The sequence below is a fragment of the Bombus affinis genome, chromosome 10 (assembly GCF_024516045.1).
Source record: "Bombus affinis isolate iyBomAffi1 chromosome 10, iyBomAffi1.2, whole genome shotgun sequence".
NCBI classification, from domain to species: Eukaryota; Metazoa; Arthropoda; class Insecta; order Hymenoptera; family Apidae; genus Bombus; species Bombus affinis.
In genome coordinates, this window is record NC_066353.1 from 10,034,054 (window position 1) to 10,048,407 (window position 14,354).

General features: G+C 32.6%; 2 protein-coding genes across 15 annotated transcripts; one reads left to right on the top strand and one right to left on the bottom strand.

Moving 5' to 3' along the window:
- Window positions 1–14: 14 nt before the first annotated feature.
- LOC126921033 (copper-transporting ATPase 1) lies at window positions 15–13,272 on the top strand. Of its 14 annotated transcripts, XM_050732176.1 has the most exons (17): window positions 15–160; window positions 261–469; window positions 838–909; window positions 1,020–1,074; window positions 5,735–6,150; window positions 6,228–6,523; window positions 6,604–6,825; window positions 6,898–7,127; window positions 7,190–7,379; window positions 7,468–7,701; window positions 7,783–8,653; window positions 8,732–9,303; window positions 9,375–9,578; window positions 9,657–9,877; window positions 9,964–10,128; window positions 11,415–11,550; window positions 11,742–12,215. In XM_050732176.1, exons 3-16 carry the CDS (start codon window positions 843–845, stop codon window positions 11,545–11,547), a joined length of 3,876 nt encoding a protein of 1,291 aa, XP_050588133.1. In that variant the 5' UTR covers window positions 15–160; window positions 261–469; window positions 838–842; the 3' UTR covers window positions 11,548–11,550; window positions 11,742–12,215. The 14 variants fall into 14 exon arrangements, 12 of the variants coding, with proteins under 12 accessions (XP_050588133.1, XP_050588134.1, XP_050588138.1 ...); XM_050732177.1 differs by having other exon boundaries at window positions 21–469; window positions 841–909; XM_050732178.1 differs by lacking the exons at window positions 15–160; window positions 261–469 and adding an exon at window positions 759–774.
- LOC126921291 (putative uncharacterized protein DDB_G0289263) lies at window positions 12,512–13,995 on the bottom strand. Its single transcript, XM_050732747.1, has 2 exons — window positions 13,909–13,995; window positions 12,512–13,831 (listed from the first exon to the last, which is right to left on the bottom strand). The coding sequence occupies exons 1-2, from the start codon at window positions 13,993–13,995 to the stop codon at window positions 12,512–12,514; spliced, it is 1,407 nt and encodes a 468-aa protein (XP_050588704.1).
- Between the last annotated feature and the right edge of the window lie 359 nt (window positions 13,996–14,354).

Sequence of the window (14,354 nt, forward strand, 5' to 3'; positions counted from 1 at the left end):
GCTGCTGCTGCTGCTGCTGCTGCCTCTGCTGAAGTACTAACAATTCAGTGTGATAAATGTGAATAGAAATCTATTGTCTATCTATTGCCTGTGCTGATATTCACATAGTTTATTATTAATCGAATCCATTAATTTTGATTTAACTATGAATTTTTTATAGGTTAGATTACATTCATTAAGCAATTCTGCTAGTATCCAGTTAGAACAGTGTATAGAACAAGAATCCGTTTAACCTAATAAGTTTTGTAAACTTATTTTAGATCACATGTTTATACATATATTTTTGTTTTTTTATTAATTTATCAAAAGTAAAGTGTATGTTCACAATTGTAATCGGTAAATAAGATTTTGCCAGTAATGTATTCCTCTCTGATGGTGCATTATGTGTGTAAGGTAGTGAAAAAAGTGAATCATAAATTGAACTGTTCACTTTGATGAAAACATTTTATTTTCAAATTTGATTTTATTGGTATGTATTCTATTCTTTCATATTTTCTTAATCATGCGTAATAATGTTAAAAATGTATATAGTAATCTTATTTATCGGATATGACAGTTACATATGTATAGTGGCAAATAATAGAGCGAATGAATATTAGCTGATGATTTCATTCATTTTATTGGCTATTCCATTTAACAACAGTATCTATTCATTTTTAACTCTTTTCTTAGATTTTTCACGTAACGATTAAAAAATATTGTAGTTACTTATTTATTCTTATCAATTGTTATCAATTATTTTGATTTTGGTGAATTTGGATATATTTGAAAATGGTATTGATCAATCATTTTAATTATACTCTTATATATTTATTTATTCGGAATGTTATTTTACAGAAGAAATGGAATCAGAAATTAATACAAAGACATTAATAGATGACAATCATCAGCTTAATAAAATCAGTACAGGTAATATTATGTATCTGTTACAAGTTATTGCTCGACATAATTTTTACAATGTATTTGCATTAAATAATTATATCATATTTGAAATCAATGTTTAATCATTGACTTTACAGAACAGGCTGATAGGGAAGATGCAGCAAATGCAGAGCTGACAGTAACAAAAGAAGGGTAAGTGATTTGTTCGTACTATGAATATTTACACAAAATATAACATATTTTTATATTAAAGATTATGAAATATTTTATTATTTTAATTAATTTTGTATTTAATTTTATACATATGTTTGCATATCTTTTATAATGCTAATCAAACAGGTTAAATAGCAGAGAAGAATAGAACAAAAATGTTTGCTTTGTACAGAGTAAATATGTGGCATGGATAATTATTGCTGATAGTATTATCGCTTAACTTTAATTATTTAAATATTGCCAATTGTCCAAGGACAAATTATTTTTTTTTGTTCTGTTAAACTCGTATTGGTAATTGGTAAGAGGAAACGCATATATAAAGGAAACGTAACTTTGTTAAAAGAGTAATACATATAAGTTGATCGTATCGAAGACGAAAATAACGCGCGATAGTTTTGAAAATTAAACGACAATGTTTTGATGACGAAACGTGAAGAACAGAAGAATGTTATTGAGTGCTCGTATTTCAAAAAGCACTTGGCGACTCGCAGTAGTTTTATTTTCTAATCGACACAGGGGGATAGATGGATTCGAAATTTGATCGTGATCTGTTGATCGTTCAAATCTATAAGTGTGTAACAAACGTATTTCCTTCGCTTTGCCTATTGAATAACTCCAATTTTATCGCGAGTCAATTCGTAAAACATTACGCTATCGTGACGTTCTTTACATTTTAACGATTACTATTTCGATTTATTTTATGCAATCGTATCATAATGCGGAAGATCACAAAAACGTGGCGGTATAAATTACTGAATTCTACAAAATACTTTGGGTAAGTCATTCGTTAAATCAATCAATATTATGAATACCATATCTATTTCTGATCCTTTTATCCGTATTTTACTTATCAAAGAAGCGATAAAAACTTATCTTTTTACCATGAATCGGAATATAATATTAAATATGATATGATTTAATAAATGAAAAAAAATAGACGCACAAGCCAATTATACAGCCGAGAAATCTATCCATTCTATCTTTCGCTACATGGATCTGGAACACCACTTTCTCTCTTGTTCATGCCATTCTTATTTGATCCATTTTCAGGTATATGTACACCTAGTCACAACGAAATCATGCATTCGCTTCCAGCTGTTCAACGCGTTCCTTTCTTTGGCCAGTGTACTATATTCGCTCTTTCATTCGATCGAATTAATTTCGTTTTTCATCGAACTCTTTTCAACATAGTTACGAATTTTTGATGAATCCGTCGTTCGTCTGTTTGCGTATAAATATCATCGAGAATGTGGCATCGTTCAAACGTAGATTCAATGAAAATAATTAAACGCGTTCTTCGTTTTCTTTCGATCTATTTTCCGGTCAGTTTAGTTGTCACCGAGTTTTCGACACGAGTTTTATTTTGAAAGACAGTGCTTTTACGAAACGGTCGAAGAAAAGGAAACAAGATAAAGGCTTGCGGTTTTACGTGTTCCCCGCAATTATACTACGGTCGTAAAGCCATCAAGCATCGAAAAATAGTTCAGCAGCGACAAGTAATAGAACCGTGAAGTTAAAAAGAAGAGAAACGATCCGATGCGTATACTTGTATATTTACATGTACGACCAGGATAACGACGCGAGAAAGCGACATCGGTTTAAGTACCATGCTTCGCTTCGTATAAGTAAACATTGCGGCTCAAAGTCGAACGAACGTCTTTTTCAGTTGGACACCGCTAAACGAATCGTTTGAGCGTCGAAACTAAATTGAACGAGCGAAAAATGATAGAACGTAGCGTCTGTTAATGTATAAATCGTGGAAAGTAGGAAGAGTGCGTCGTTATCAGTATCAGCTACCGTACAACTGTCGAATAAGAAATTAAAATAACAGAGAAATTGGAAGAAAGGGCAACGTTAGACGAAACGTGCTTTACCAGAGTCTTCTATAGTTTCTATAGAGTCTTGCAAATAAAGCTTAAATTCGTTTATGCAACCGTAAACAAATAAAGAGCAGCGAAGCAAACACTGCAGCTGGTTTCCTTGTTTCGATACTCTATATAAAAAACTGATAACGAAGAATACATCATCGATATTTCCATTCGTTACGGTCATTTTCTTATGAAGTGGATTCGTTCGATACATGACGAACAAGATCGTTATAGAATATATATATATATATATACACACATATGTATATGATCTTGAGAAAACTGAAATTCCATCTAGAACGATGAAATATCCTTTACCTTTGTGCAAAGTTCACAAGAAATTAGTAGCGAATCGGTCAAATTTCCACTATCGGTCGTTTCCTTGCTTGCAGTTTTACGACGACAATATGATCGATGAGAATATGAAACTACTTGGGTCAGTACCTTTTCTTTTACTTGTATCGTAAATTGTTTCAGAAAACTCAACGCTTGAAACGCGATAGAAGGTTTTCCTCCTTCTCTTGCTAATTTGTTTGCAAAATGTATATTGCGCATAATGCGATTAAGGCTATGCTTGCAGCGGATGCGTGTTCCGACGAATCAAACGACGAATAGATTCTTACGAGTTTATTAGTATGTTTGTGCATTTGGACGTTTCGTTAGTCAGAGAGAGAGAGAGAGAGAGAGAAAGAAAGAGAGCACGGTGTAACCATAGCTTAATAGGCAATTCGTTGCTACGGTGTAGTAGTAGGAACTTAATTTAAATTGAGAGACGACGTTGGCAACATTCGTTTAATCTATGGATATTTGATGAAGGGAAGAAAACCGCGCGCAGAAAGTGTGACGAGACATTTCTCTTTCGATGTTTCATCTCTTTCCTTGTTTCCTTTCTGCGTGTATATACTGGTATGCATCCAAAGCGAGCGTCTGTATCGCGTCTATTCCGAAGAATTTCAATGCGGCTACTGTTACAGTATCGTTGGAACACGAGTAGAAGGGAATTTCTAAACTCGAATATCGTACGAACGAAGTGAGAAAAGGTCGTGCGCAACTGTCCTTGTAGAGAGGAGTAACGAGCGATCGAATAAGTGCCGTGAGCAAAAAGACGGGATCGCGTAGCATAACGATTAGAGGAGTTATCAGTCGGTCTGTGATATCAATTCCAGTCAAACACACGAACGCGCGTTTGATTTGCGCCCCACTCGTCGTCATTGGAACGTGTTCGTTTTTAAGGAATATGTGATCTCGATCTGGCCACAACACTGGCTAATTATATCCATTGCACGTACAATTCCGGAAATCCTTGGGCTGATCTTATAAAACGATCACGGCTACGCGACAAAGGAGCCAATGATCGCGTCTTTGTGAACGATCCGATAGATTATCTCGTTGATACTTTAGTGTTCGTCGTCCGGTCAATTTTTCCAATCTACGTTTCTTGTTTTCAATTTCTTTTGAAATATTTAACTTCGCTAAACTGCCTACCCTTGTTACCGCGCTCTTTCGAAAAATTTCAATCGACGCAAGTCAGGACATTTTTCATTACGAATATCCACCGATACTTTGCCCTGATAAATATCTTTGATATATTTTAGGTAAAAAATTTCTCTTTCGATCATCGCAGTTTTCGTCTACTTTTTCTTTTTTTTTTTTTTTTCTTCTTCTTTTTTCCCTTTTCGAAAAAGTACGGACTTGTCACAAGACTCGGCTCAGTTTTATCGTCTCGCGAGCTTATCGGCTTCTAAGCGCTCGTTAGAATGCTTCCGTCTAATATCTTAACCCAATGGGATCATGATTATGCGCGTAATTCCACGGATATAACGGTCGTTCGTTCTTAAAAGATCTATAAAATCGCAGAAACGGAAACGTGATCATACTTGCAATTAGAAAGATGGACGACGATAGGCAGCTCTTAATTCGAAAAAGATATGGGTCAACGAGCTCGTTTTGGTAAGATTTTTCGAATCCCGTAAAGGCAAGATCGTATTTCCGTTATGTATCTCGTTATCTTTCGGATACATAATAGCGATCGCCAATCACGTCGCGCTTACCACAAGTTCTTTCGTAGCTTCCGCGTTAATCGATGGCGATATGCAGATGTCGGTATAATCTGCTTTAAAGTACAAAGAAGAGATTACCGAACAATCGAAACAGTCGTATCACGAGAGATTCTGAATCGAGCGCATTATTTTCCGTTGCAATTTTCACATTAACGGACAAACGTGCAAGTTACATAAAACAGAAAGTATTTCCTTTTGAGATAAGAGGGAGCAACGTAGCTTATTTACATTTCGGGTCGTTGTCAACGATAATATCGCGTTTTTAATAAGACTAATTTTATTACACCATTTAATAAGAAGATCATGCTATTCATCATTTTGATCGTTAACGTTCGATTTGAAGGAAAATCACTGTAATTGATGAAAGGAAAGAAATATGTTCCCTCGGTCGTATTCTAACATTTAAACGAATAACTCGCTTCGAAGTCGACCGATAACGATTACTTTCTACTATTGTTTATAAAATGAACGATAGCTAAGCTGCTTCGGTTGCATAATGCAAGTAGGTACACTAACGTGACCACGATAACTGCTACGATATTTCGATGACGTTCTTTGTTATTTATTGACGTACTTTAATTTCACAAATGCTTATCGTTATAATTAATTCTAATAACTGGACGCAATGTGTATTGCGTATTATCTTCGTGCAATTGGACGCCTTTCAAAGGCGGATGAAACTGAAAAGATCGATTCTTTCTGATTGTTTAGCGATGAGGAGGACGATACCGATTACGAAGGCACGACACAGATGGTGTACGTTTCTCGGTCGCAGAAAATGAAAGATTCCACGAATACTTCTACTATGAAGGTTAATATCGACGGTATGAGATGCCAGAGCTGTGTGAAGAACATCGAGGGAACCATAGGTAGCCGACCGGAGGTTTTAAGCGTTAAAGTAATCCTAGAAGAGAAGCTCGGTTACGTCGAATATAAAGCGGAAGAAATTACGCCGAACGAATTGGTCGAAGCGATAGAGGATATGGGATTCACCGCTTCCCTATGCAGCGACGAAAGTAACGCTATCGAAAAGATAGAAAAAAATGATTCGTTACAATCAACTATCAGTATTTGTACTGTACATATTGATGGAATGACTTGTGCGTCTTGTGTTAAAACTATCATTGGTGAGTACAGAATTTTGTTAAACCGATTCTTGTTGGAATAGTCAAGTTATCGCGTTTCTTTGCTATTTCTGTTGTAGACAATCTATCGGAGAAAGCAGGAATAAAACAAGCGAACGTTAGTTTAGAGAAGAAGGAAGCTACGGTTTCTTATAACGACAAGGACCTAACAGCTGAACAAATATCAGGGTTCATCGAAGAAATGGGTTTTAATTCGTTTGTTAAAGAAGTAAACGGTAAAGTTGTAGGAGAGGAAACACCAATGAATTTATCGTTGAAAAACAATTCCGCGCAAGAGGAACTTCCGTTGCAAATGAATGGGGGAGGTGATGTAAAGACTCAAAACGAAACAGCAAAATGCTTTTTACATATAACGGTAAATATTACGCGTGAAAATCATCCCGATTTATCTTCGCGTTACTGCTTTGACGTTATGAATCGGTGTATTCCTCAAAGGGGATGACCTGTGCTTCCTGCGTTGCTGCCATAGAAAAACATTGCAAAAAATTATACGGTGTAAATAATATCTTGGTCGCATTGATGGCGGCCAAGGCAGAAGTTGTCTTTGATCCGAATAAGATAAGGGCGATTGACATCGCTTCTAGCATATCGGAATTGGGCTTCCCTACTACTTTGATCGAGGAATCTGGTACTGGAGAGGGAGATATTGAATTAAAAGTAAGCTGGTTATTAACTTCCCAAGTCGGTGACACGAAGTTGACAACATCGTTCTTAATATTGATTTTATAGATCACAGGTATGACATGTGCATCTTGCGTGAATAAGATAGAATCGACTGTGAAGAAATTACCAGGCGTCCATTCTGCCACAGTTGCGTTGGCAACTCAACGTGGCAAATTCAAATACGATGTAGAAAAAATTGGCGTCAGGGACATTATCGAATGCATTAACAAATTAGGTTTCACCGCAATGTTATTTAGTAATAAAGATAAAGAAAACAGAGACTACTTGGATCAGAGGTAAATTTATTTCACGAGTTTTTAAATAAATAGAAATAAGTATATCTTTCGTTTTTATGTAGGGAAGAAATAAACAAGTGGCGGACAGCTTTTTTAGTGTCCTTAATATTTGGCATACCGTGTATGTTAGCCATGACATACTTTATGGTAATCATGTCTATTGGTGAAAAAACGCACGAAGATATGTGCTGCGTAGTTCCTGGTCTTTCCTGGGAAAATTTAATCCTTTTCATATTTTCTACACCAGTCCAGGTAACTCCGAATATTTCTTTATAAATTATAAATTATAAATTATAAATTAAGAAATTAAGTAGAAATTTTGACAAAATGATATTTATAGTTTTTTGGCGGCTGGCATTTTTACGTTCAAGCGTACAAAGCTTTGAAACACGGTACAACTAATATGGATGTTTTAATTTCTATGACTACTACGATATCTTATTTGTACTCAGTCGCCGTACTTGCAGCAGCTATGATAATGCAGGAACACGTTAGTCCTCAGACATTTTTTGATACTCCTCCCATGTTGTTAGTGTTCATCAGTTTAGGAAGATGGTTAGAACATGTCGCAAAGGTTTTCTATCTTTTATTAAACACTGTGCTTATGTTGATATAACTGTCGCGAAAATTAATAAAAAGCAATTAATTTTTTCAGGGTAAAACCTCGGAGGCGTTATCGAAATTATTGTCTTTGAAAGCAACGGACGCGGTCCTGGTTACTTTGGGCCCTAACAATGAACTACTATCTGAGCGTTTAATCACTATAGATTTGGTACAACGAGGCGATATCTTAAAAGTAGTGCAAGGTGCCAAAGTTCCCGTCGATGGTAGAGTTTTATCAGGCAATTCTACTTGCGACGAGAGTCTAATTACCGGGGAAAGTATGCCGGTACCAAAAAAGAAGGGATCGGTTGTAATAGGTGGCTCGATAAATCAAAATGGTCCGCTTCTAATTACTGCCACGCATACAGGAGAACACACGACATTGGCACAAATTGTACGATTAGTAGAAGAGGCACAAACGAATAAGGCACCTATTCAACATTTAGCCGATAAGATAGCTGGTTATTTCATACCTTTTGTTATAGTTGTTTCTATAGTAACTTTATTCGTTTGGATAGTAGTGGGATATGTAAATGTAAACAGTTTACCAATCTCGCACAACGATCAAATCAATAAACACGGAATGAATAGAGAAGAAATTATATTTCAATACGCTTTTCGAAGCGCGCTTTGCGTATTAGCAATAGCTTGTCCATGCGCGTTAGGATTGGCTACGCCAACTGCTGTTATGGTTGGTACTGGAGTCGGAGCATTAAATGGTATCTTAATAAAAGGTGCTGAACCTTTGGAAAATGCGCACAAAGTTAAGTGTATTGTGTTTGATAAGACCGGAACAATAACACATGGTATACCAATGGTAACAAAGATAAATCTCTTTGTAAATGAAACAGCTTATTCACTAGCAAAGTTTTTAGTCATTATCTGTACAGCTGAAACAAATAGCGAACATCCGATCGCATCAGGTAAAATATTGAAAATACTTATATTTTTATATATTATGTCTAGCGTACAATTTTCGATAAACTGCTTTTTTTCTTAAGCAATTGTGCGCTACGTGAAGGAAACAATAGGCTCTGAAGCAACTGGGCAGTGCATGAATTTTCAAGCAGTTGCTGGTTGTGGACTTAAATGTAAAGTATCACATATTTCAACTACGTTGGCCGATGCATTAAAATCTGATAAGATTCTTAACTATATTAACGAGGTAAAAAGATTACCTTCTGGAACGCATAACTTAAATAATGTGTCAATCGATGTTACGCCAATTTCGAGCACGAGACAAAATTTGGAATTGTTGCTAAGTCCGGATTCCCATGGTGACCAGACTAATCCTGACGATGTATATGAAATTTGCGTTGGTAACAGAGAGTGGATGCGAAGAAATGCTATTAATATACCACAAGAAGTAGAGTTGAAAATGGTTACTGAAGAAGATCTAGGACATACTGCTGTTTTAGCAGCAGTGAATAATGTACTGGTGGCTATGATCAGCGTAGCAGATACGGTTAAACCAGAAGCCCATCTGGCAATCTATACTTTGAAAAAAATGGGTTTAGAAGTTATTCTTTTAACAGGAGATAATAGGAAGACTGCTGTTTCTATCGCTAGACAAGTAAGCTTCCTTTCACTCAATGACTTCGCTTATGACTTTTTATCACTTCATAATATCTATTATTCATATAGGTTGGTATTACTAGAGTATTTGCAGAAGTGTTACCTTCGCACAAAGTTGCTAAAATTCAACGTTTACAAGATCAAGGCTTAAGAGTTGCAATGGTAGGAGATGGTGTTAATGATAGTCCTGCCCTTGCACAATCAGATGTTGGCATTGCTATATCTTCTGGTACGGATGTTGCTGTTGAAGCTGCCGATGTAGTCCTCATGCGAGTGAGTTAAAAATTAAATGAAAAAGTTTCGATATTTTATATTTATACAACAAATATTCTATTAATAACAATTTTTTAGAATGATCTTCTAGATGTTATTGCGTGTCTGGATTTATCGAGAAAAACAGTTCGTCGAATAAGGTTGAATTTTTTATTTGCTAGTATCTATAATTTGTTGGGTATTCCTATTGCTGCTGGAATATTTAGTTCTTTCGGATTCTTTCTTCAACCTTGGATGTCGTCAGCGGCGATGGCATTAAGCTCAGCATCTGTAGTTGGTAGTTCTTTGTTACTAAAATTGTAAGTACCACATAAAAAAGAAATAGTTTTGCATTCAAGGAATACAGTATTTGTAAATTTCAATGTTGTTTATTTTATTTTCACAGGTATCGTAAACCGACGAAGACCACTTTAGAAACACCAGAATATTTATCAGCGATGCATGCTCATTCTACTGCAAGAATGATTGATTTAGATACAATATCTCTTCATCGTGGTTTAGATGATACTGTAATACCTATTATGCATAGATCAACATCGACATTGTCCAGGTATGCACAAACCCCTCCTATGCTCTCAAAATTTGTGCAGAACTTTAATAATCCTACTGCCTAATAGAATTGTGGCAAAACTGACATCATACATTCGTGTTGCCTTCTTAATTGTATCATATTAATATCAAGGTGGTAGTTCTATTAAATTTTATGTGCTTGTTATTTATCATTTATGTTATTAACATATTGAACTACCAAAGATATTAAAAATATTTAATTTAACTAACTAGTGATTATAGTAAAACTACTACCCTAGTTGTAATATGTTTCATAATTTAAGTAGCAAATTTTCTATATATATCTCAACATTTTAATTGTATTTTGAATGAGTAAAACAGGCTGTGAACTTTAAATTAAACTTATGAAATTATCTTTCCAATCAAATGGAGACTTACTGTTAACTACATCTAAAACAATATAAGACTGACTGAAAAGAAATTTTATCAAACAAAAACTTGGTGGAACATGTCGCTTCTTGTTGTAAATAATGTGCTAAAACAACAATTGATACAGGAGCAATTTTACTATACTAAACTGTAAATATTGTATTAAACGTAAATAACTGATATTAAATAAGCTATTTCTTACTGTACATCGATTCCAGTTATTGTAAGAAGAAAAGAAATACATATATATATATATATATATTTTGTAAATAAATATTCATATCTTTTGAACATGTATTTGTTATCTATTAAATAATAATAATAATAATAATAATAATAATAATAATATTATTATTATTATTATTTGATCCCCTAGGGATTGATTTTCAATTTTTGTACATATATTCTTCTGCACGCTTTTACCATAGCTACTTTTTATGATCTGCATATTAATTGGAAACTGGGTTGAAGATTTATAATGTTGCAGCAATATTTTTGATTGATTGCGAGAGGAATAAATTATAGCACCTTTTTTCTTGGGCTAATTTGGCTGTGTATCCAGTTAATTTGCTTACAGCAAATAGCAGTGATGTATAAAGTATGTTGTAACTAATTTGGTTATTGAATTTATATTTCATATAATACTTGAAAATATTTTAACTTTCTTCAAATGCTTATATTACTGCAAAATTATTCATTAACAATATGATATTTAGATCGCTTGTATATCTTACTCTATCTGTAGCTTAACATAGAAAAATGTGACAAATAGTTATAAGATACAGTCTCATCTTTAAGTATAAGATAAGGTAATACAAGTTTTAATTTATACATTGATATTTCAACATTCTTGGAATAAATTTAATAATTTGTTTGCCTTGTTCAATTCAATTGCAGGCTATTTAGGAGATCTAAGGACAATGTAGAGGGACGTCTCCTAGGTGAAGATATTGATGAAATTGATTTGGTAACAGATTTTTCTGGATATCAAAAAAATATAAAGGACCATACAAACATAACACCCTTATGACTTGTAAGGATCTTTTTTATATAATTCATATTATTTCTTATTCTGTGCATGTGTGTGTGTGCGACATTTTTTTGCCAATAATATAATAAACTGACATTTAATCAAATTTTTGTCATAATATCTTGTTCTCAATATAATCACGAAGTTTTCAGTTTCAGAATATATTTTGTAATTAACTATTAAATTTTTAATAGGTTTTACAAAAGGAAACGAAAGCAAGCAAAATGCGAAGAACCTTAATAGTGCTTTCATAAATTCATTGTCTTCTTTTACATTAAGTTCAAGAATAGTATTATCATTTTTACGTTTTTTATTTCGAATGAAATTGTTAATAACTTTTTGTATTGCATTATATGTATTTTGTACTTAACATTTTTTATATAAAAAGATGCAGTCATGTAAGAAATCAAAAGAGGTTTTGCATGAGAATCATTAATATATTTTAATACTGAGTATTATGAAAGTGATACTTAAAAGGTTTATTGGGACCATGTTTTAATTTAATTAAGTACAAACTTAAAACGCTTTAAATTTTATCATAGTATATGTTTTATTTGTTACAAAAACATAATGAACTTTTACAGCTTATAGATTATATAAATTGTAATTAAAATTCTCAACTCGAATATTGCTTAATAAACTATAATACCTCAACTTATATAATTATATTCAGGCGCAGTTGTATTTTTTACCTATTATAAATTTTTAAATATGTTTATTTATAAAAACTCAAACTGATATATCTATAGAAAATGAAACGAGAAATAATTGTGTAGTATAACTTGTACATTAATATATTATGTTTTCTTATTGTATTTAAAACTAAACTATGTATATTAAATACATTTTCGAGATTTATACTATATATTGTTAAGTATGTATATATATCTTCAAATATTTATAGTAAAAAAATATATAAAATCTTGTATAAATTTAAAGAGTAATATTTAAATATTATAATATTTTAGTTGTACTGATTGATCATATTAGCATGCAATGGAATAAATGCATTTGTTTGTGACAGAATATCATCTGAGATCACAGTTGAATTTGTATTGTAAGCATTAAAATCTGCCTGAATATTACTGACATCCTCATTGGAAACATATGGCAAATTTTTGTTGCTCAACACAGAATATGTCTCTGTACGAATAGGTAAGTTTAAATTACCTTGTTCTTCTAAATGATTTCTTGTCAATGGCAACTGATGAGGAGCAACCAAATTTTTCATATCAAGGCATGATTCTAAATTATTGATGTGAGGAATACAAATTGATTGTACATTTTTTGATTGATAATTATTGTTATTATTGATAGGAGCCACATTATTGCATTTATTTAAATAGCAATCATTGTAAAAGTTTGGATTCAATGAAAAATTGTTATACTGCAACGAATAGTGTATATCATTTTGTTGTGGAATTTCACTGTTGGTTAAATTTTCATATTGTGTATCAGGTATGTTACAAAGTAAATTCTTATTCATATATCTGTAATTTTGATGTTCTTCAGAAGTAATATCTTGTGACTTTATTAAATTGCATGAAAACTGTTTCTTTTCTGCATCAGAAACTTTCTTAGCATCTACTTTTGATTGAGCACAATACTGTATATCATTTAATATATCTAAGTTATTATGTGATTGCATATTATAGTTCATACATAAATGATTATAATTGCTACTATGTAAAAAGTTCTGATCATTATAAAGATATTTATTTTGTATTCTGCTGTCTATATTATTTACTTGAGGGGTTTCTGTACATTTCAGTACATCCTGTTTTACATTTGATTGCAGAATTTCACACACCTTTGGATTTTCTTCTACATGTTGATTTTTATTAAAAGTGTTAGAATATGAATTTGCAACTGTTTCCTCACTGTTTTCTTTGTTCCTGTAACAGTGAGTTTCCTCACTGTTACTTTGTATATCAGAAAACTGATCATAACAATGATTTTCTTTAAACATATCATGTGTATTAACAAGAAGGCTCGTAAATGGTGGTAAATTCTTATTAATTTTATAATGTCCATCGGATTTATATTTTGCAAATAACATATATAATTCATCTTGTGTAAGCATTGGATATTTTAAAGATTTTTTGAACAACAGATTTAACTGCTGAATTTGATATTTATATGCTTTCGCATTATATTTGAGAATCATGTTTGAAACACTTATTTGTTTGCTAGCTTTCTGACACTTTTTTGTGCCCTTCTGTTTCACCTTTTGTTCCATATTCATTTTTTGGGATAAATCGCATTCTTTTTTATCTTTAACATTCTATAAGTACATGATCTACTGTTAGTTTTAATTTCTGTTGCTAGTAATAAAATTTTAAGATAATGTAAATATCTTACCAAAGTATTGTTTTTTGATATGTTATTAGTATCTCCATCTTCATTGATTTGTACCGATAACTTTGATGCTTTCCTTCTTTTAATCATATCAGTATCTGAATACAAAAAGAAATTTATAATATAATAATTAATCTAACTTCATCACGTCGATTTAAAAATAAAATGAGAAATCCATTTCACACTAATTATTAGAATTTTATTCTGAAAATAATCTTTAAATTAAAATGAACTATATAAATACATATTATATAGAAATGTAATTTTGTGATAAATGTAAATGCGATATAATAACTGAAAGTAATGTAGATATTAATATCTCCTACCGTTGCTGGTCTAAATTTAAAATCTTTCGTTTGAAAGACGGCTTACTTACTGTCACTCAGATTTCTTAGAGAACCCACGTGAATATGCGATAACGGTACGTATATATGTATACAGAAATACAA